The following is a 20,676-nucleotide window of genomic DNA, read 5'->3' on the forward strand; positions in this document are numbered from 1 at the left end:
TGAGTAGTGGAATTTCACAGGCTAACAACAATCAGGCTGATTGCTGAGAAGGGGTCTCCCAGGCTGACTAGTGGACCAGTAACCGCTAGAATGTTCACAGACTGACGATCTAGGTTGTAAGATGGGAGGGGGAGAAATGGCTGCAGCGTAAAGCAGTGGGGAGAGCAGCTTTATATTATAAAATGTCCAAAAGAAATCCCAACCAACCAGAGAGGGTGTCAGAGCGGAAAGCATTTCCAGGGATTAGCAGGGCAGTTCCGTGTTGGTAAGTGCTGAACTATCAAAAGGACTTCCACACCCTGAATGTGCATGCACCCAACGGCAGGCAAACACCATTGAGGAGAAACTGGTAGGACTGAGCAGAGAAGTGGACAGCGCCTTACAGTAACTGACCGGCAGGTGGACAGGCCAGGGACACAGAAGGCACAGCAGCAGCTCGGCTGCCTGGGCCTGTGCACATCCACAGAACCCACCCCTGTCTTCTGGGCAGAGTCTCAGTGTATTTAAAAGGATTTGAGTCCTTCCAAGCACATTCTCAGGCCCCAGTGGAATTATGTTAGAAATCCACACAGAGGGGTCAGCTGTGGCTCATGGCAGAGTGCTGGCCCAGCACACCTGAGGCCCCGGGTCCCTTGCTGAAAAACCAAATGGAACCAAAGTGAAAGGAAAGAACAACATACCAAAAACTGGGACGTGTCCACGTGTGAACAGACGTTCACAGCCCTCGGCATGGAGTGTAGAGAAGACGGTTCCCAACCAGCAGCCCCAGCTTCATCCAAAGAGGAGAGCCATGAGAGCAAATGGCACACCCAGTGAGCAGGATATGGGTGAGATGAAGGTCACAGGCAAGGTCAACAAAGCCCAAAGCAGAGAAGCTCTGGAAAAATCACTGACACCAAAACCAACTCTTTAGGACTGCGTCGTGACTCCGTGATGCAGCCTTGCCTAGCACGTGTGAGGCACTGGGTTCGATTCTCAGCACCACATGTAAATAAATAAATAATAAATAAATAAATAATAAATAAATTTCTGTCAATAACTAATAAAATATTTTTAAAAGTCTGATTCTTTGGAAAGAGATAAAAGTGACAGATCTCTTACAAACATGGAATGAAAAGGAAAAATGCAGATTGATGTCAGAGTCCCTAAGGCAGCGCTGCCAGAGTCTGAACACAGGGAAGCATAGTGCAAACGTGAGCACCACAGCCAACGAGCTGGACAGCTCAGAAGGAGCAACACCCTTCCTAGAATGCAGACCCTGCCAGGGCTCACCCAGAAGCTCCAGGCCTGAACAGCGGTGTATGTTAGACGCTCTGAACTTGTTTTTGGAAGCCCTCCCACCAGAAAGCAGCCAGCTCCATGGAGAGTCTAGCAAACGCTCCCCCAAGGAGGAGCAAGGCCCAGCAACCAGCTCCTGGGGCCACAGTGCCAACACCAAACCAGAATCACAGCAAAACCCACAGAGCAATGTCTGTCGTGAACAGAGACGTGAAATGCTTTTATTGCAATTAATCCAGTGCAACGGTGAAAAAAGGAAACCACGTGGTGGTTGAGCAGGGGTGTCCAGGGCTGCAGGTTGACCGAACATCTGAAAATCCACCAGCACAGTTGACCACGTGACAGTTGTTTCCAGGATCTCAGCGACGACGCAGTAAAAGAATAAAAAAGAACACAACACTTCCTCAACCTGGCAAAAGGCATCTACCAAAAAGAAAATTAAGAATGCATCTGACATCACATGGGAGCGTGAACACTGGCCCTCCCCATGGACATCAACAGCCCTGGCACTCGCCTCCTGGCCAGTGAAGGGAGTGCAGAGGAAGAACACGGGGCCCACGTGGAGAGGGGCAGGCGATGACCCCCACTTGTAAATGCCAAGGCCAACTATGCAGAAAACTACGGAGTCTAAAAGGAGGCACCAGGACTCACGAGCTGCAGCAGGTGCCAGGACGCTGCATCCTCCCAGGATGCTGCTCAAGGGCCAGCAGCAAGCAACTCTCAGGCATGGCTGGGGAGCGTAAGTCTGCAGGCTCTTGAGAGGTGACCCAGCCCTTCCACCCGGCGTTCACTCCAGAAGCCAAGGTGCAGGGCCACACCAAGACGGGCAGCGAGGCACAGTGCCCCTGAACATGCCGTGCCCAAGCAGGAGACGGCCCAGGGTGGTCAGTTGGAGCCCCCGTGGGATGAGATGAGGAGGAGACATGGGGAGGACACTCTGCAGCAGGAAGCAGACCCAGCAGGGCTCCCTGAGTGGGCCGTCCAGCCTCCAGAACAGGCAGTGTTTGTGGAGCCTGTGCGGCTGTTTTGACAGCCGGGCTGACCAGGACAGGGCCCTCTGGTCAGTCTTCCCCACAGGGCCCATGGGACTGTGTATGTGACACCAGATCTGCCTTGTGACTGGTCAGGATGTGTCCTAGTTCCCAGGCAGGGCTACTGGACAGGACAGCAGGCTGAGCAGAACTTACCAGCTCTGGGCTCAGCCCCCAGCCCTAGAAGACACACATCCTGGCCTGAGCCGAATCTCTGCTGAGGACAGAGAGGACACAGGTTTGGGGCTAATGGGTGGGCACATCTTTCAGGTCTCCCACATGGAGAGTTCTGGCCTGCTAAGGCCTGTCCCCATCATGGCCATGGGCCAGGGTGCTGCCTGGGGTTTTTCCGCTACTCAGGGGTGATGGTCTGGGGAATGGACACCCCCATACAGCAGCCCAGGTGGTCGAGGCCCATTCTCCAGCCTCCATGACCCCACAGGCCCTGACCCTGGGGCCTAGTGCTCAGCTTTAGGATAGCAAATCCTCCAGGTCAGGCCAGGTACTAGGTGCCATGCAAGAGTGGGCAGTGAGAGGCCCCCAGGCCACAGGTACAAGTGCTGCCCACCAGTCCTGCTGCTGCCTTCCCCACTGGGCTGCTGTGGGGGATGTACACAGCCCAGCTGGGCTTCTGTGGGGTCTCTGGGAACACCCTACAGGTGTCTCCTTCTGTGTCTACCAGGTGGGAGGCTCTGACAGAAGGGGGAGGTTCTGACCTGGTGCTCAGTGCCTGGGGTCACCGCAGGAGGGCAGCTCAGGCCTGTCCTAGTGGTGATGTCTAAGCCAAGGGCCAAGGAAGAGGAAGATGTGCAGACCTCAGGGCTGCACCCAGGCCCCCTGCAACCCTGAGGAGGGTGTGCCTCATAGGGCTCTCCTGCAGGACGGCCATGTCCGGGTCAGACCCCACTCACAGCCCAGCCAGTCCTGGTGAGCCATGTGGAGAGGCGGGCACACCCACGCTGACTGTGCAGGGGACTGCCAGCCAGCTCAGCTCCTCCTGGCCCCCTCCACTCAGCTGGGCCTGGCATCATAAGCACTGGATGCAACCCAGGACCTCCAAAGGGGGATTCAGGCCAGGCAGCTCCTGGGTGAGAGGCCAGGGCCAACCTTGCAGGGGAACCAGCCTCAGAGTTACTGGTGGTGCTGGAGGAGAGCAGAGGACCAGTGGCCCTGGCAGCGGGAGAGCTCTAGAGGTGGGCTCCTCCTTCGCCCTGTAAAAGAAGAGGTGGAGTGAGAAGTGGCAGCTGAGGATGGGACTCCAGGTCCACCTGTGCTGCTGGGTGGACACCCCGCTTCAGGTTTGACCCTGCTTACCTTGAGGGAAAGGGGGTAGCCCCAGGCAGCCATCTGAGAAGTGGGTGCCATCTCTCCTCGGCACCCCATCAGCATTCCTCTGTCCCCGACTGGCCCCCCGTGTGGCCAAGAAGGTGGAGGGAGAGGAAGTGGGTCCGAGCCTACCACTCTCAGAGTCTGGAGCTTGTGGTGACCTACGGGCGGAGGGCCAGCGGCCTCACCCCCCAAGCAGGCACGGGGTCTCTGGACTGTGCTGACCTGAGCACCTGGAATAGCAAGTGGGCAGGAGCCCAGACTCCTAAACCGCAGGACCTCTGCTCATGCCCCAGGGCTTGACGGCAACACCAGCCCCCAACACAGGGGCTGAGTCAGCCTGCACTGAATAAGGACACCAGCATTTCCAGAGTGACATGCCCCCGGGGCCGTGGCTCAGAGACCACGGGAGACACCCGAGGTCCCTAGACATGACCGGTGGTAGCACAGTGCTGCTGGGACACATGCATGCATGGCCCCGAGGCCTCCCGTAAAAGTGGATCCAGGACCAGTGCCCAGGTGGAGGGAGCCAGGTCCCCCTGAAGAGGACCAGGACGTTTTCCAGGTGGCTGCCTGGGAAGACCCAGCGTCTGAACCACTCCAACCCCTCCCAGAGACCACGTGACTTGCTGGTCTGAGTGGGGCGGGGCATCCGCAGCAGCCCCTTTGGCCTGTCTGGAGCCTGTGGGTTCTGCAGACCTTCGCTGGTCCAGGGAGCCCCTGACTTGCAGCCTAACGGGCGATGCCTCCTAGCCAGCCTGTCTGGGAGGTGAAGCAGCCCTGCCTCGCGGGCAGATGCTCTTTTCTCTCCCCACCCAGACGCGATATGACAGGCTCGTCCCACACTCCCGAAGCCTCGGTGCCCCTCTCCTGCCAAGTGCACCCAGCGGGGTCTTGATTATGCTAGCTGGTCGTGGGCACGTGCCCTCCCCACCTCAGTGAGGCACGTTTCCCGCAGGCTGGCGCTCCAGGGCCCTCTGCTAGCATCCAGCAGCCTGGGAAATGCTGACGTAGCCTGTTTAAAGTGAGCCGCACCTGGGCCTGCTCCGCCCATCTCCTGGAGGCAAGGTCCACCGAGCTCTGGGTCCGGGTGCAGCTCTGCACCCGTTCCAGCATCCACCCTCACCACCTCCTGGACAACCGGTTCCGTTGGCAGGAAAAGGCTCCGCAGGCCCAGTCTGGGACACTGCTGGACAGGACGCCCTCAGACTAACATGGCCAGCAGCACTGAGAACTGCAACCCAGAACCCGCCCCCTGATGCAGGCCACTTCCTCCTGTCACACCAAGTCCCCAGTGAAGAGCAGCTCTGGATCTGCCACTGAGCCCTGGCGAAGCTCTGACACCAGTCACCACCAGGCCCCAGGGCGGCGAGAGCCCAGGGCATGCATGTCCACTGTGCTGGGCCACGTGCATCTGCAAGCCAACCCTGTGGACCCACTAAACCACTCCTTGTGAAAGGCCACTCTCCCCCAGGCAGCTCAGGCTTCACACAGCTTCCCACTGCTGGAGAGAAGAGATACGGGAAGAAGTGGTTCACAGAGGTGTGTGTCCAGCAGGCCACTTGGAAGGGGACAACAGCTGTGTCCTAGTCCACAGGAGGTGGGCCCTGGAAAAGGGCAGGGGTCAAGGTAGCATACCCAGCTCAAGCTTGGCTCTCCATCAGCAGCACCCAAAAAGTTGACTGTTGGCCAGACCCAGAGAGGAAGGAAGCTGGGCACCAGCAGGTCTGGGGAGACACAGTGCATGGGCTGCCAGGACGGGCAAGGGCCTGTGCCCTCAGAAATGCCCGTGTTTGTCCCAAGGGCATCTGCTCCCCTGTGGCTCTCACAAACAGGGTGCCAGATACCAGCCACTGGCCATGGCAGTAGGGACGGCATGGACAGCCCTGGCTCCTGGCACAGCTTGAAGCCTAAGCCCCAAAGCAAGGAAGGCTGGAGGGTGGGGACAGCGATCCCAGGGAGGGTATCCCTGTGGACGTGTGGCCTGGCCCCGTGGAAGGGAGCACTGCAAAGGCCTCTGTCAGCGAGGACACAGGTGGGCACTTAGCAGGGCACAAGGAGCAGAGAAGCTGAGATGCTGTCCCCAGCCGCAGAACAACCCCAGAGAACACCTCGATTCCCATGCCTCTGTCCTTCACTGAGGACAGTTCGCTTGGTCAAGGACAGTTGTAGTGGGCACTGGAGAGAGGGAAGCAGGCTGGGGCCACGTCCCTAGGTGGGGCTCTCTGGTCCTAGACTGGCGGCCTTCCCTCCCACCCTTCTGTCTGGACCTGTTGGTGCCACTGCTCGGCACCATCCCTGTGGCTTCCCTACCCCCTGCCTGCCTCTCTGCGAGGCCACCAAAGTGTCCTCGCTTGTTTCTTCCTGGGCCCAGATGACCTGGGGAGGTGGAGACAGCAGTCTTTCCTGTTGTTGACCCCAGTCTGGGATGAGCAGGGGTGCCGTCCTGCCCTCCGCCATGGCTCCTCCTCTGAGCAGCCTCGGCTCCCCAGAAGGGACAGGAACGCTGGAGCAGGCCTGGGGGCTGCATCCCCAGGGGGATGCCAGGGACCCCTGTGGGCAGGTCAGCCTGGGCTCCCAGCGTCACCCGCAGCTTCCACCCAGGCAGGAGGGGTGTCCTCACTGGGAGGGAGGCCGGCAAAGGCCAGGCCCAGCTCCTCACAGCCCCTTCCTCCTCCCAGTGCCGTTCCACATCCACCCGGCGTCCGTCCAGAAGCTGACCCGACACACCATGTAGGAAGCCTCTTTAAACCAAGGGCAGGGGACAAAAGGAGCTGGCCGTCAACCGACAGCCAGCAGCAGGCCAGCCATCTTGGCTCCTGGCTGCTCTGGTTCAGCAGGCTTGTGGGTCCCTCGGGAGGCGGGGCCCTCCAGGTACAGCACTGGGTCTGAGAAGGGGCCTGGCCGGGCCCAGTAGTCCAATGCTCGTACGCGGTAGGAGCCAGAGACAACAGCTGTGTCTGTGGACACAAAGGTTCGTGTGTTCTCCAGCCTGTTCCACCTGAACCACCTGAGTCCGGGAGCCCCCATCCCAATCCCACCAGTGCTGTGCTGGGACCCAGGGCGGTGGGCAGTGGGCGGTGGGTGGTGGGTGTACCTGGGCTGAACACAAAGAGGTTAAAGGTGGACGGCCTCCTGCTGACTGGGGCGTACACCTCACCGACCGGGGAGAACTGGATCTCATATGTCCACAGGCACCTGGGGAGGTCCGGTGAGGGGTGAAGCTGGGGTCAAAGCTGGGGTCAGGGTGGCCCCTGAAGGTCTGGGTGGGCAGGGGAGGGGTGCCCACGGTCTTATTCCCTCCAGCTCCCTATTCTCCTCAGATCCAGCATCCCTGGGCAGTCTTCCTGCAATGACAGGCCACAGTGGCTGAGGGGAGGGGACAGCAGCCCAGCTACGGCTTCCAGTGTCCCCTGCAGGTGCCTGGCCAGCACTCCAGGGCAGGTGGGCAGTCAAGGTGGATGTGTGCAGGTATGAGCATGAGGGACGGGGCCTGCAGAAGGGCACAGGACAGGCCAGAGGAGGGGCAGTGGAGGGACAGGGGAGCTCGGCAGGGGCTGCGGCCAGAGAGCCGCAGGGGAGCTCAGGGGGGCTTCTGCCGCTGGACGCGGGGGAGGGGCCAGGCCCCACTCACGCACTTGGAGCCCACACGCTCATCCGACCAGACCAGAGCCAGCTGCCCTCGGGTCAGGGGCAGAACACGGAGGCGGGTGACCTGCAGGGAGGGAGGCGCCGTGGCAGGGTGTGGTGCGGAGTGAGGGGCAGCGACGGCGGGGCAGGGGCGCCGCTTGCCTGGCCGGGGGGCTTCTCCGGGCGCGCGCACACGTGCACCAACAGGAGGGAGGGCAGCGCGAGCTCAGCGTGCAGCGTCAGGCGGCTGCCGCCCGGAAGCGGGCGTGGCGCGGCGGCCGCCGGGTCCTGCGGAGGGCAGCGGGGCCCGCGTGAGCGCGGCCCTGACGGCGGGTCCCCGCCCCACCCAGGGCGCACCAACCTCAGCCAAGCGCATGCGTCGGAACTGCTCCGCGGAGGGGAAGACCGGCCGGCCGGCCCGCTGCCACTCGCTGTGGGGGCTGCAGAGCCGGTTGTCCAGGTGGTACGTGACGTAGACGCGCCCTGCAGGCGGGGCGCGGCTCAGCTCGCCGGCCCGCCCCTCCGGCTCGCCCTCCCGGGGCGCCGCTCACCTGGGCCCGGAGGCACCCCGAACAGGCGCAGTGTCACGGGGATGCTGCGGTTGGGGTGGGCGCGGGTGTCATCGCTTGCATAGATCAGCACGGTGGCACGCCAGGCGTCAACGGGGCCCTTGGGGCGGTGGGCGCTGGCCAGGACGCCCACTGTGTGGTTGCTGTCCAACACCACCCTCTCCCGAGACACCTCTGCCCAGAGCTGCTCTCCATCTGCAGGGCCCAGGGTGGGGATGTGGGGCTGTCACCACAAGGGGTAGCCGGCCCTCGCCTGCGCCTGCCTTCCCACCACGTGCTTCCCATCCTCTTGCTGTCCTCATACCTCTCGGCCACAGAGCCACAGGGGATAGGGGAGGGCATTTAAGAGGACTCAGCCCCAAGAAATAGGCACAGCAGGAAGTGTGCTTCCCCTGCCTCAGGGCCTTTGCACAGGATAGTCCTGGCCCTGGAAGACATCCCTGACTAAGTGAAGCCTGGGTCAGGGTGCTCAGGGCCTTCTGTGGTCCTCACCCATCTCCAAGGGAACATGCCAGGGCAAGGTCAGTTTGCAGCCTGACACAATGCACACAGGAGCAACGAGGAACAGCCTACCCAGCAGGGCCAGCAGCCCCATGGCTGTGAGAACTGGCTTGCGCAGCAGCTGCACGTGGGGCGGATGGGTGTTGTTGACCTGGAAGCGGGCGGTCAGCGTGCGCTGGGAGAAGGGGTGAGGGTGGTAACTCAGGAAGGCGTTGTCATTGCTCAGGAGAGCATAGTGGAGGGAGGAGCTGGTGTTGGCGACCAGCAGGTTCTGGTGCTGAGCGATCACCTGCGTGGGTCCAGGACAGGGGACCTTGGTGGAAGGCCACCGGCGCCCCCAGGTGGGCTGGCCAGGGCCTCAGCAGGCTGGGGTGCCCACCTTCACCACCATGGCTGCATAGGTGCCGTCCGTCCTCCACGGCTGTGGCTGAGACCAGCCCACCAGCGGGTCGGCCTCGTCGTTGTAGATGGGGGTGTCCTTGAACCTGGGGAAGAGCTGCTGTATCTGCTGCACAGTGGCCACCTCTTGCTCCAGGATGCCGATGGAGCTGCCCGCACCCTGCCACAGCACAGGCCTCAGCCCCCGCAGCCGAGTGGCTGAGGGCGGGCTGGGCGGGCGGCACGCACCTTCTTGTGCAGGGAGATGTAGTCCAGGCGCACGCCCACCTTGCCCGTGAAGAAGTTGGTGCCCTTGGCACAGTGTTCCAGGAGGCTCCAGCACAGCGGGGACCCTGGTGGCGGGTGGAAGGAATCCCCGGGGCCGCCCAGCCGCAGGGCCGGGCTGGCGGCCCGCAGACCCTCGGAGCAGGCGTCATAGTAGTTCAGGAAGCCTGGAGCCCGGGGCCTGGGGGTCAGGAGGATCTGCGGGCACGGGCCCCAGCCCTCCCTGTGTGGCGGGACCCCAGCTGGCCACCCACCTTGAGTGGTCATGGACACATTGTCGAAGTCCCTGTGGTCGGGCTCATTCCACGTCTCGAAGTTCCACTTGGAAACGTGTGCTAGTCCGTAGCGGCCTGCAGAGCTGCCACACGCTGCACCCAGTCCCAGGGGCACCAGTGCCCCCCCCCCCCCAGGGCTGCCGGGGTTGGAGGGCTGGCTGGTGACGGGGAGGGAGAGCCCAGGGCCCAGGACTTGCCCCCCACTCACCAATGTATCTCCTGGCCAGGAGGGACACCAGGTCCCTCCACTTGGCCACCTGCAGCTTGTCCTCAAAGTCCGTGAAGTGTCCAGAAGGGCTTCCCATCAGCTCAAAGCCTGTGGCACAGAGGGTAGCTGCCCCACTGCCCAGTGCCAGCAGCCCCCCAGTACTAAGTCCTGCCCTGAGCCCACCACTGCCAGGGAGGACCAGGGAGTCTCAGGGGGTGTAGTCCCTGCTCACCAGGCAGGAGCTGGTTCTCTCGGAGGAGGTCCAAGTACCCGTCCAGGTGGGTGAAGTTGTAGCTCAGGCCCTGCCCAATCGATCCCCTGCTGAAGGACAGTCAGTGCTGGGGACGTCAGTGTGTCTGGCAGCCTGAGCTGAACCACAGCCACACTCAGGCAGGTAGGGAGCTTGTAAGATGCCATGCTGAACGGGCTCCAGGTTCCCACGGACTTTCCCTTTGCAAAGCCAACACTGTGGAAGCCTGTCAGTCACCCACAGCCTAGTACGAGCTAGTGCCTTTACATGGCCCCCCATGCCCAAGCCTTTCAGGGATGGAAGCCTTGGGATGGAGGGACAGGCAGGTCCTGCAGGAGGCGTTCCACGGGATTGTGGGGAGGGTACCCTGAAGATGGCTGGCCTGGGAGCAGGGGCTGTGGTACAGGAGCCAGGCAGAGTCGAGCGGGCACTCTACCCTGGTTCTCTGCACCTCCCGGAGGCCAGGGCCCCAAATCTGGCTTAATGGCACCCTCACCGTCCTTCCATAGTCCCAAGAGGTGATAGGAATGTGCAGGCCAGGAAGGTGAAGGATCTCCCCACATGCTCAGTCCAGACCAATTCCTATGGAGATCAGGTTCCAAGAGACATGGGTGTCCTCAGACATCCATGTGGATCTTTATAGACCTTCAGATGTTTGGTGGAGGGGATGTGGTGGGGGTGGGAGCGAAGGGGGCAAAGGGTCAGGAGAGAGGACCTCTCAGAGAGTACCATCAAAGGCCTGCCAAGTGGTGGGACAGTGATGAACAGACATGCAAAGGGCCTGAGGCAGGAGTGAGCTCATGGCAGGGGCCCAGGCAGAATAAACAAGGTATACATTTGGGGGTCTTGTGAGGGTGGGCATTGACAGAGTGAAATGAGAGCCCTTTCAGAGTTCTGAGCAGAGCATCACAGTGACATTTTGGAAAGGTCCCTGTCCCTGTGGCAGTCAGTTGGAGTCAGAGCAGGAGCCAGAAGACTGGCTAGAGGGCTGCAGTGGGCTCCCAGCAAGAGCAGTGGTGCCCAGCTGGGCAGTGGCTGGGAGGCCATCGGAAGGGGCTGGCGCTGAGAGGTTTCTGGGGGTTCCTGACAGCAGCATGGACCTCTGCTCCAGTGGCTGGACCAGCAGGGGAGCCTGCAGGACAACTGGCCGGGTTGGTGGTATGATACTGGCCAGCTGAGGGTGGTCTAGGTGAGGGCCTGCTGGTGAGAAGCAGGTGAGCCAGTCAGGGTCTGCCACTGCCCAGCTGGGGCACCATCACCCCCACTGGGAGTCCACTGCAGCCCTCCGGCCAAGGCCCGAGGGTCAGGGTTAGGTTCAAGGACATGTGCCCCCAGAGGGCATGCAAGGCAGCTCCTGCGTTTGTCTGGGATGGGATGGAGACAGGCGCAGGGTCACCTGGCAAGCAGTGGACTCGGCCACAGCCAGAAGTCAGGGCTTAGTGATGACCCCATCCCAGCAGGCCAGGACAGCACACCTTCAGATTCCCACCTCCTCCCTCTCTCCTCCTGCACAGTCAAGCAGGGCCTAGCTGGAGTCCTTGTCCATAGGCCCAGGTCCTGCAGCTCCCTCTGGATGACCCTCCCCAGAGGCTGGGAGCCACGGCAGAGGCCCACTCCACCTCCACCCCCACCTCAGCTTCTCATACAAAGGTCATACTCAGTAGCAAATAAATAAAACGTTACATGCACTTGGATAAAGATTAAATGAGTGGTCTGACAGCTGCCGGATTCCAAAGTCCTGCAGGTAATGGGTGGGGACAGTTGTAGGCTCCCCGTTTTCTCTGCTGGTCCCAAAGGCAATAACTCCACACAGTACCCACTCAAGGTGCGGTGAGTGTACTGGTTTGGAGAGGAAGCCCTGCATCAGCTACGTCCCAGTCTGTCACCCTGTGCGGGCCAGAGGGTCTACTGGCCCTACCGCCAGGGATGGCAGGACACGGAGATCCGCCAGGGGCTGCCCCTGACCAAGGAGCCCCCGGGAGCTGTCCTTTGGCCCCACTGTCGGTGGGTCGGTCTCTCTCCACCTTGGCCCCCACTGGGACAGGAATTCTGGAGGCCCAGGGCGGGAGAGAGCTGGGCGGATGGCAAGTCCACCAAAACTCCCCTGCAGAGCGGCCTGATCAGAGAGGCAGACAGGGCCACCGCCGCGGGGAAGCGAGAGGCCCCTTCCACCCGCCCAGGCCGGCCAGGCCCCGCGGGGCACCGGACGGGCCTCACAGGGGCCCATTCACCGCGCTGGTACCGACGGGCCGCCCCCCGGCTCCGGCCCGAGCGCGTGCGCCGCTAGGACCCAGCCGCTGCCGCGCCGGGTGAGTGCACGCGGCTGGGCGAGGCGCCGGCGGGCCCAGGGCAGAAGCGGGGTGCGGGTGGACCTCTGGGGGCGCGCGTGCACTGGGGCATGCGCACGGCGGGGGTGGGCCGGCCCGGCCGCGCGTGGGGGCGCTGCCCAGACCCGTAGGGTGCGCGGCCGGGGACGCGCTTGCAGGCCGTGCATGCAGGGGGTCCACGAGCGGCGGGGGCCGCGCGGGCACGGGGGCGCGGGGCCGGGGAATGGGCGAATCGGCCGCGCCTGCACGAGGGTGTGGCGGCAGCGTGGGAGACGCGCGAGGTGGGGCCCGGGGCGCGGGTAGCGGGGTGACTGGCGGGGCCCGGCCGCTCGCAGCGAGGAAGGCGGGACGGAGGCCGCGCGAGCTCGGAGGCGGGGGTCTTCCGGGCCGGGAGCGCGCTTAAAGGCGATTTAAAGATAAAACGAAGGAAATCAAGGGGCAGCACGGGACTAGACAGGCGTGCGGGCCGGAGCAGGTCCTGGCGGGCTGAAGGCGCCAGGCCTCAAGTCGCTGCCCCGCTGCCCCGCTGCCTGGAGTGGGCCATGCACAGATGGACGGAACCTGCGGCTCAGTGGACGCACTGGGGATGGGGAGTGGGCCCAGCGACCTCAGTGCCAGAGAATCCGCAGCTGGGCGCCAGGGGAGCCTAAGTCCCAAGGGTCCTACAATTCTCTCACCAGGTGGGTGATCACAGCTGCATCTCACCTGCGGAGGTACCCAGACCAGGCAGGGCAGGGCGAGAGGACGGATCCCTGCCACCCAGACCACAGAGGGGTAAGGGGTGCCCCTACTCTGTTCTGTACTGCCCAGGTGCCAGGTACTGCCCACCTTGCCCCACACTGGCACCTATCTGCAGATTCGCTTGCTTTGTGGACCCAGGATCCATCCTGCCAATGCCAGGGAGACCCCAGGAGAGCGACTCAGCCCTGCTGGTCTCCTAGGTAGTTCTTAACTGCTCCTCCACGGGTACTGGGCAGATTGTGGTTTTATGATGCCCAGTAGCTGCCTTCTAGACAGCAGAAGGGCTCCTTATCTGCCCCAGAAGGCATGCTGTGATTCACCTCACCACACCCATTAGGAAACAGCCTCCTCTAAGCCACAAATCACAACCGCTGGGCAGACAGTGGGCCCCTCAGGACTGGGGTCCAGGAGGAGGAGGTGGCCTAGGTCCTGCAGAAGCCCAACTGAGCCAGGGGCGATCCTGGGGTCCAGGGCAGGGCCCTCCAGAAGCAGTAGTCAGATTTGGGGGGGAAGGACAGAGAACGGGTGGGGGCTATGAGGACCAAGGTAAGGTGTCCATCCTGGCGGCCTCTTCCTGCTCTCTGGCCACTCACCCCATATTCCACACCCATTCTGTCCCCAGATGGGGCTGCTGGTCTTCCCTGGCCAGGCTCATGGCATCAGGAAGCAGAGAGGGCTTGCAGGAGGAAGTTTCAGGGTGGGTCCCAGTTAGGGGCTGCTCCCCACTCCAACTATCACAGTCTCCTGTCTTGAGGGAATAGAACCCAGGGTCCCAGCTGGTTTGGCAAAGACCCTGTTGATTCTAATCCCCCCAGGCAAAGAGAGGCAGAGCTGGTGGGGCCTCCAGGGGATAGCAGACTAGGCCAACTGGATCTTCCAGTCCCCTCCCACAGCCTGGGGGGCCTCCCTGCAGGACACGAGAGCACCCAGGCCCCTGCAGCCCCAGAAGGGAGCAAGCCTCCTGCCACATGACAACGTCCCTGCAAGGCCACTCCTTTCCAGATGGGGCCTGGGGTTCTGAACAGTCACTTTAGAAACAACCACCCACCTGGGTTCCTTCACACTGGGCCACTCCCTAACCACTTGGCTTAATTCCTCCTAAGGGGCCGCTTATCTTCAGATCAGCCCTACAGAGCAGGCACTGTGGGTCCCACTCTGCTGCAGAGGAGAGGGTGAGGTACCTGGGCATCAGGAGCCTGCCCACAGTCACACCCTGGGTGGGTCCAGGGCTGCCCCAGGACCCTGCGGGCAAGGGCAAGAAGGCACACCTGTCTCGATGTCCCCAGCCACACAGAACATGTGTGTGTGCACACCAGCAGCTGGGCCTGCTTTCCTCCAGGGACCCAGGACAGAGGCTGGGGACATGGCCACACTGTGCCCAGTCGGCTGTTATGCCTCCCCCTGCTCCAGCTTGGGCCAGGCCAGGCTCCAGCAGAATGGAGAACATCCAGCATCTGGACAGGGGCCTAGCCTCCCCACCCCCGGAGGTGCCCGTGCTTGCCTCTGGCCAGGCGCTGACACTGGGCATCCTACTCCAGGCACTCAGGCCCCCATCCTGCCCCTCTGGCAGGGCGGCTGCCCCAGGAGGCCCCCACAACTGTAATTATGTGTGAGCCTCTGATTACAGTAGGACTCTTGGGATTAGCTCACTGGATTAGCACTCAGGTAACACTGGTTGGGGAAACCCATGACTCAGCTATCTTTGGGGTAAATAATTTAACTGCAGGCCCAGCACACACAGTGCTCCTCATAGGTCAGCCTCAGACCTGCTGTCCCAGAGGGCTCGGAGGTCCAGCCAGCCAGCAGGCCTCAGCCCCTCCATATCCCACAGGCCACCAAGCCTGTGGGCACCCCAGGTAAGAATCGTCCCTGCACCTGACCACCCTGCCACAGCAGAGGCCCTGGGCAGATAGGCAGGAGCAGAGAGGCTCGGCTCCCGTTATTTCCTTGAGATTCTGGGGCATGAGACAGATGGCATTTACAGTTCTGGCTCTACCTGCCTGGACCTAGGTCTGGGTATGAGCATCAGGATGCCAGAGACCCCTGTGCAGCAAAGTCCTGGGAGGAAGGGCTCACTGCTCCTGCTATTTCTGAGAGCTGCGCGGCCTGCCAGGTTGGGACTACCACCCTGCTCTTCCCAGATGCCGCAGGTGCCTGTGCCCAGGGCCAGCGGTAAGCGGTAGCTCCACAAAGAAGCCAGGGTGCCCTGGGTTCTGAGAGCCAGAGAGTATTTGCTTAAGATTGCCATGAAGGGGATTTTGAAAACAAGTACTTTGGAGCCTGAAGCAGGACAGGCCCAAGGCCGCTCCTGTGGTCAGTGTGGCCTCTAAGCACCGCCCCCCCACACCCAGTGTTCTCCCTTACCCAGGCGGGTCAGGAGGTGCAGAGATGGCCAGGCTGGCTGTTTGCAGAGTGGCATGCTGGCTGGGTAGGGTCAGGCACTTAGGGTAAGGGTGCCTCATGTCCCAGAAAACCTGAGCAGGGGAGATGGACACCAGTTGCCCCAACTCCATCCCAGCTGGCCTGGTGGGGTGCCGCTAAGCACTTTCTCTGCCACCAGGAGGGCCGTGGGAGAGATGGGTGGGACAAGGGAAGATCTGGGTCCCTGGCGTCCATGAGGCCTTCTGCCCCAGTATTCGGTGATGTCCACTGTGGAGTGGTGATGGTCTGGGTGTGGGTGTGGCGTGGGCTGTGTGGCTCTTCACCAAAGTATGGCGCCAGGGATGCAGACAGGGGCAGCGGAGCCTTGGGCCTGAGGCCTGTGTGTGCAGGTGGAGACCCTTTCCCTCTCCCTTGGAGAGGGCCTTCAGGACACTTCAGGGTGGGTTTTAGGCAGGAACTGCGGAGCCCACAAGCCAGGCGAGCCTGGACAGGATGGGCAACTTCAAAGGTCATCCAGCTCACAGGAGGCACATGGCTTGTGGCCCTTGTGATCACATCTCCCAGAAACAGGGTTTGGGAGGCTAGGCCCAGCGTCCCTCCATGCAGGGCCCTGCCGTTGGCAGGGCAGTCTCTGCCCTCTGCTGGGTGCTGACTCCTGGCTCTGGGGGCCTGAGGCCCTGACCACGTCTGCTCTCCCTTGCAGGCTGGCCTGCAGTGCCAGGCTCTGCAGGATGGAGGCATCGCCTGAGCCCCCACTGCAGGGCAGGGGGCTGGTACTGGTCCGACGGCAGCCCCCCGCGTCCAAGGGCCTGCTGGAGACACTGAAGGCCAGGCTTTGGCAGAGCTGTACCTGCAGCGTGCCACGAGCCCAGGCACTGGTGCAGGACCTGGTCCCTGCCACACGCTGGCTGCGTGAGTACCGTCCACGGGAGGACCTGGCGGGTGACATCATGTCGGGCTTGGTTATAGGCATCATCCTGGTGCCCCAGGCCATTGCCTACTCCCTGCTGGCCGGGTTGCAGCCCATCTACAGCCTCTACACATCCTTCTTTGCCAACCTCATCTACTTTCTCATGGGCACCTCGCGCCATGTCAACGTGGGCATCTTCAGCCTCCTGTGCCTCATGGTGGGGCAGGTGGTGGACCGGGAGCTCCAGCTGGCTGGCTTCGATCCCTCCCAGGACAGCCTGAGGCCTGAGGACAACAGCAGTGCCCTCAATAGCTCCACCACCTCACTGGTGCTGGGGCCACAGGGCTGCGGGAGGGACTGCCACGCCATCCGGATCGCCACGGCCCTCACACTGGTGGCCGGGATCTATCAGGTGAGGAGCGGCTGCTCATGGCCGCATGGAAGGCAGGGCTGGCTGGGTCGGCTGCTCCCGCTCAGGGGCTTGCTGCCCACCACCACGGAGCGCCATGGGGAGGTTCCCTCAGTTCAAGGCCAGGGCCTCATAGACGGCAGAGCGAGACCGGGGTAGAGTTGGGGCATGCAGGGTGACCCATGCCTAGGACCTCAGGGGTTCTGGTTTGTGGGACAGGAGGGGCGTGGACAGTGGGCCGAGCGTGGCTGAGACGGCGAGGCTGCAGCCCCCAGAGCCTCCTGGGCTTCCTGTTCCAGGTGGAACCTGGGGTGGGGATCCTTCCCATGGCTTCCCCACACCCACTTGCTCCTGCCCAGGCTGTCTGCCCGGTCCCACCTGTGGCCCCTCACCTGCCTGGGGGGAGCGGGCCGTGCCTATGCCACAGCCCCAACCCCGAACAAGTCTGGTTCCAGCAGCAGAGGGTGAGAAGTGAGAAGCCACAGTCGCGGGCTGACTCGCAACACCGTGCGCCCCAGGGTCTGCTGGATCACGGGCCGTGGGAGGGTCCCCTTCTGGAGGCGAGCAGGTCAGGCCTGGTGCTCCCCCCAGGGCCCCGCGTGCTGACTGCACTCTATCCACAGGTCCTCATGGGCATCCTCCGGCTGGGCTTCGTGTCCACCTACCTCTCACAGCCCCTGCTGGACGGCTTCGCCATGGGGGCCTCCGTGACGATCCTGACCTCACAGCTCAGGCACATGCTGGGCGTGCGGGTCCCGCGGCACCAGGGCCCGGGCATGGTGATCAGCACGTGGCTGAGCCTGCTGCACAGCCTCGGGCAAGCCAACCTGTGTGATGTGGCCACCAGCGCTGTCTGCCTGGGAGTGCTTCTGGCCGCTAAGGAACTTTCTGACCGCTGCCGGCACCGCCTGAAGGTGCCACTGCCCACAGAGCTGCTGGTCATTGTGGTGGCCACGCTGGTCTCCCACTTTGGGCAGCTACACAGGCGCTTTGGCTCCAGTGTGGCAGGCGATATCCCCACTGGCTTCGTGGCCCCTCAGGTCCCGGACCCCAGGCTAATGCAGCGTGTGGCACTGGATGCAGTGTCCCTGGCCCTTGTGGGCTCAGCCTTCTCCATCTCACTGGCGGAGATGTTTGCCCGCAGCCATGGCTACTCCATCCGTGCCAACCAGGAGCTTCTGGCCGTGGGCTGCTGCAACGTGCTGCCTGCCTTCTTCCACTGCTTTGCCACCAGTGCCGCGCTCTCCAAGAGCCTGGTGAAGACAGCCACTGGCTGCCGGACACAGCTCTCCAGCGTGGTCAGTGCTGCTGTGGTGCTGCTGGTGCTACTGGTGCTGGCCCCTCTGTTCTGGGACCTGCAGCGGAGTGTGCTGGCCTGCATCATCGTGGTCAGCCTGCGGGGAGCTCTGCGCAAGGTGAGGGACCTCCCACGGCTGTGGCGGCTGAGCCCTGTGGACGCACTAGTGTGGGGGGCCACTGCAGCCACCTGCGTGCTAGTCACCACTGAGGCTGGGCTGCTGGCTGGGGTGCTCCTCTCGCTGCTCAGCCTGGCGGGACGCACGCAGCGCCCACGGGCAGCCCTGCTGGCCCGCATTGGGGACTCGGCCTTCTACGAGGACGCCACAGAGTTCGAGGGCCTCGTGCCTCAGCCTGGGGTGCAGGTGTTCCGCTTTGCGGGGCCACTCTATTATGCCAACAAGGACTTCTTCCTGCGGTCACTCTACGGCCTCACAGGGCTGGACGCGGGGCGCTCGGCCGCCATGAGGAGGGAGCCAGGCTCAGAGGGGGCGGGTGGGGAGGGAGGGCCCGTCCACGGCAAGGCCCCGGGCTCGGTGAACAGCAGGGTCAGACTAGTGCCTGTGGCGGCTGGCTTCCACACGGTGGTCATCGACTGCGCCCCGCTGCTGTTCCTGGACGTGGCTGGCATGGCCACGCTGCAGGACCTGCGCCGTGACTACCAGGCCCTGGGCGTCACCCTGCTTCTGGCCTGCTGCAGCCCCTCAGTGAGGGATGCCCTGAGGAGGGGAGGCTTCCTTGCTGAGGACCAGGGTCCCGAGGAGGAGCAGCTGTTCCCCAGCGTGCACAGTGCTGTGGAGGCCGCCCACGCCCGTCATGGGGAGCTCATGGTCGCTGACTCTGCCCTCTAGCAGGGCCAGGGACTGCCAGTGTCCACTCCCTCCCACAAGCCCAAGGGAGACACCCATAGCCATCACTGAGCTCCTGCTCCAGGAGCTGGCCAAGGGCTAGAGTCACCCAAGCATGAGACCTTGGGCCACCTCTGCCACGGAGAAGCCAGGGAACCTCACTTGAAGGGAGGGTCAGCACTCTCAGACACATGAGAACCCCAAATGCTCACCCAAAACGTGTGCCACACCCTGGTGCAGCACAGGTATGGCCCCTCGGCCCAGACTCAGAGAGACCAGGCCCCGTCTGACATTCTGTGTCACAGAGTCCTGCAAATCATGTGGCCTCCAAGGTGTCAAAAGGCCACCCTATCCCTGGGCCTACCTGGCCTCTGCTCACAGGAGGAGCTGAACCAAGGGCACCAGGGCCAGTGTCTGGAGGGCCACCACACCCAAGTGCTCCTCGCACCCAGTGCTCACCTCTGGGCAGACCAGCTGGTCCAGTGTCAGGGACAAGGTGGGTAAGCAACCTTGGCCCTCAGGGGCAGTGTCCCCACATAGCTCTGCCAGTGGCCACACAGACTGGAGCACCTGTCCTCACACACAGAGCCAGGTGCAGCCAGACACCAACCTCCACAGTGACCTCCAGGGTGAAGCCAGCCATGCCCCTTCCAGGGACTCAGAGCCTCTGGGACACAGTGACCCCTGGGCTCCAGCACAGCCAGCCAGGACGTCCCCCTCCTGCCTTCCCCAGGGGAGGCGCTGACAGGAGCAGTCTGGAGGCAACGCCTCAGAGCAGCCCCAGCACCGTGCCCCACGCGGTCCCGCCCACCCCAGCCCTACACTTCTCCACAGCTGGCCTGCGAGACTGGGCCTGCCTCCTCTCTGCTTCTGTAAGGTGGGCTCTGGCCAGCAGCACCCACCTGGCAGTGATGAGGTCCAACAGCCAGTGTGTCCGGACTTGCTTGATGCCACCATGAGGGACGGCACCCACATAGGCAAGGTTGAGTTGCTGGTCCCAGCTGAGGTCGTACTGGGCAGCCTGGTCATGTGGCAGTGGGGGGCTGGTGACAGGACGGGAGTGCTGTGTTCATCCTAGGGCGGGGTCTCCAGTGGAGCCGCCTCCACACATCTGGCACGCCTACCCAGGCAGTGAATAATAAAGTGACCCCTCTACCAGGAATGCCCTGCGTCTGGTCCTCCTGGGTGGGCGCTCCCAAGGGACATGTGCCCTGCCAGACAGGGAAGGGTCTCAGCTCCCTAAGGAGGGCGCTGGTGGCACAGACAGATGGGGTCAGCTCCAACACCCCTGGGCTGCCCTTTTTGGGAGTCAGGAAGAGGGAAGAGGGCATCCTGAGCCCACAGCCTAAGTGCCCGCCAGGGCTCTTCAGACTCCGGGGCCAAGGGAACGCTCAGGGCTGACCCCAGAGCCCCAGCCCAGGGGGCACCCACTCAGTAAAACCCCAGAACCCAAACTCGGCGAGGAGGAGAAAGGAGGGAAGACCCCCACCCCGAGTCACAGAGGAAGGAGCTTGGTCCTGGCTCCTGAGCGCCCACGGCGTGGAGGCAGCGAGCCCGAGTGTCCTCAGACGCGATCGGGGCCCGGGGCAATGGGCGGCCCGCTTCGGGCACAGCGCGCGTGTGCGCGGGCGCGGGCCTCCCGGGCCTCCCGGGCCTCAGCCTCTGCGCGAGGTTGCTCACCAGAAGCCGGTGCTCCTCCAGAAGTGCCGCAGGGGCCGCAGCGCGCGGGCCGCGTCCACGCGCACCAGGTGCGGAGCCTCGGCCAGGGCGGCGGCCAGGGCGGCGGCCAGGAGCGCGAGCCGCGCGGCACGGCGGCGCAGGGGGCGCATGACGGCAGGCGCCGGCCGCTCCGCTCCCGCAGGGCCCGCGGGTCTGGCGGGCCGTTCGGCCGGCCGGTGGCGCCCACGTGACCGCCGCGGCGGGCAGAGGGCGGGGCCTCGCGGCCGGGCGGGGCGGCGGCTGGAGGCGCCGCTTCCTGCGCGCGGCGGGGGTCCGCTGTGTCCCCGCGGAGCCCGGCGTTGCGACCCCGCGT

General features: G+C 63.2%; 2 protein-coding genes across 15 annotated transcripts; one reads left to right on the plus strand and one right to left on the minus strand.

Moving 5' to 3' along the window:
* Positions 1-1,472: 1,472 nt before the first annotated feature.
* Positions 1,473-20,473, minus strand: IDUA (alpha-L-iduronidase; the record flags this gene model as incomplete). Of its 6 annotated transcripts, none has more annotated exons than XM_079154890.1 (15): positions 1,473-3,520; positions 5,990-6,097; positions 6,223-6,595; positions 6,733-6,833; positions 7,274-7,350; positions 7,428-7,553; positions 7,627-7,748; positions 7,817-8,029; positions 8,408-8,624; positions 8,715-8,894; positions 8,963-9,348; positions 9,482-9,589; positions 9,714-9,799; positions 19,547-19,687; positions 20,325-20,473. In XM_079154890.1, 13 exons carry the CDS (start codon positions 20,471-20,473, stop codon positions 6,417-6,419), a joined length of 2,085 nt encoding a protein of 694 aa, XP_079011016.1. In that variant the 3' UTR covers positions 1,473-3,520; positions 5,990-6,097; positions 6,223-6,416. The 6 variants fall into 6 exon arrangements, with proteins under 6 accessions (XP_079011016.1, XP_079011018.1, XP_079011017.1 ...); XM_079154892.1 differs by lacking the exon at positions 1,473-3,520 and having other exon boundaries at positions 5,482-6,097; positions 8,963-9,165; positions 9,253-9,348; XM_079154891.1 differs by lacking the exon at positions 1,473-3,520 and having other exon boundaries at positions 5,482-6,097; positions 8,963-9,165; positions 9,253-9,348; positions 9,714-9,802.
* SLC26A1 (solute carrier family 26 member 1) lies at positions 11,212-19,468 on the plus strand. 9 transcript variants are annotated; one of them, XM_079154884.1, is made up of 5 exons: positions 11,212-11,475; positions 12,739-12,832; positions 14,526-14,655; positions 15,885-16,503; positions 17,124-19,468. In XM_079154884.1, exons 4-5 carry the CDS (start codon positions 15,913-15,915, stop codon positions 18,645-18,647), a joined length of 2,115 nt encoding a protein of 704 aa, XP_079011010.1. In that variant the 5' UTR covers positions 11,212-11,475; positions 12,739-12,832; positions 14,526-14,655; positions 15,885-15,912; the 3' UTR covers positions 18,648-19,468. The 9 variants fall into 9 exon arrangements, with proteins under 9 accessions (XP_079011010.1, XP_079011011.1, XP_079011014.1 ...); XM_079154882.1 differs by lacking the exon at positions 11,212-11,475 and adding an exon at positions 11,744-12,040; XM_079154885.1 differs by lacking the exon at positions 14,526-14,655.
* Positions 20,474-20,676: the final 203 nt, after the last annotated feature.

Source organism: Sciurus vulgaris (assembly GCF_902686455.1).
Source record: "Sciurus vulgaris genome assembly, chromosome: 9".
Taxonomy (NCBI): domain Eukaryota; kingdom Metazoa; phylum Chordata; class Mammalia; order Rodentia; family Sciuridae; genus Sciurus; species Sciurus vulgaris.

Coding starts and splice junctions, on each gene's coding strand:
- SLC26A1 (XM_079154880.1), top strand. CDS start 12,224: ATGCAGGGGGTCCACGAGCGGCGGGGGCCGCGCGGGCACGGGGGCGCG. Junction 12,340..12,738: donor CAGCGTGGGAGACGCGCGAG/GTGGGGCCCGGG, acceptor TTCTCTCACCAG/GTGGGTGATCACAGCTGCAT. Junction 16,504..17,123: donor TGGTGGCCGGGATCTATCAG/GTGAGGAGCGGC, acceptor CTCTATCCACAG/GTCCTCATGGGCATCCTCCG.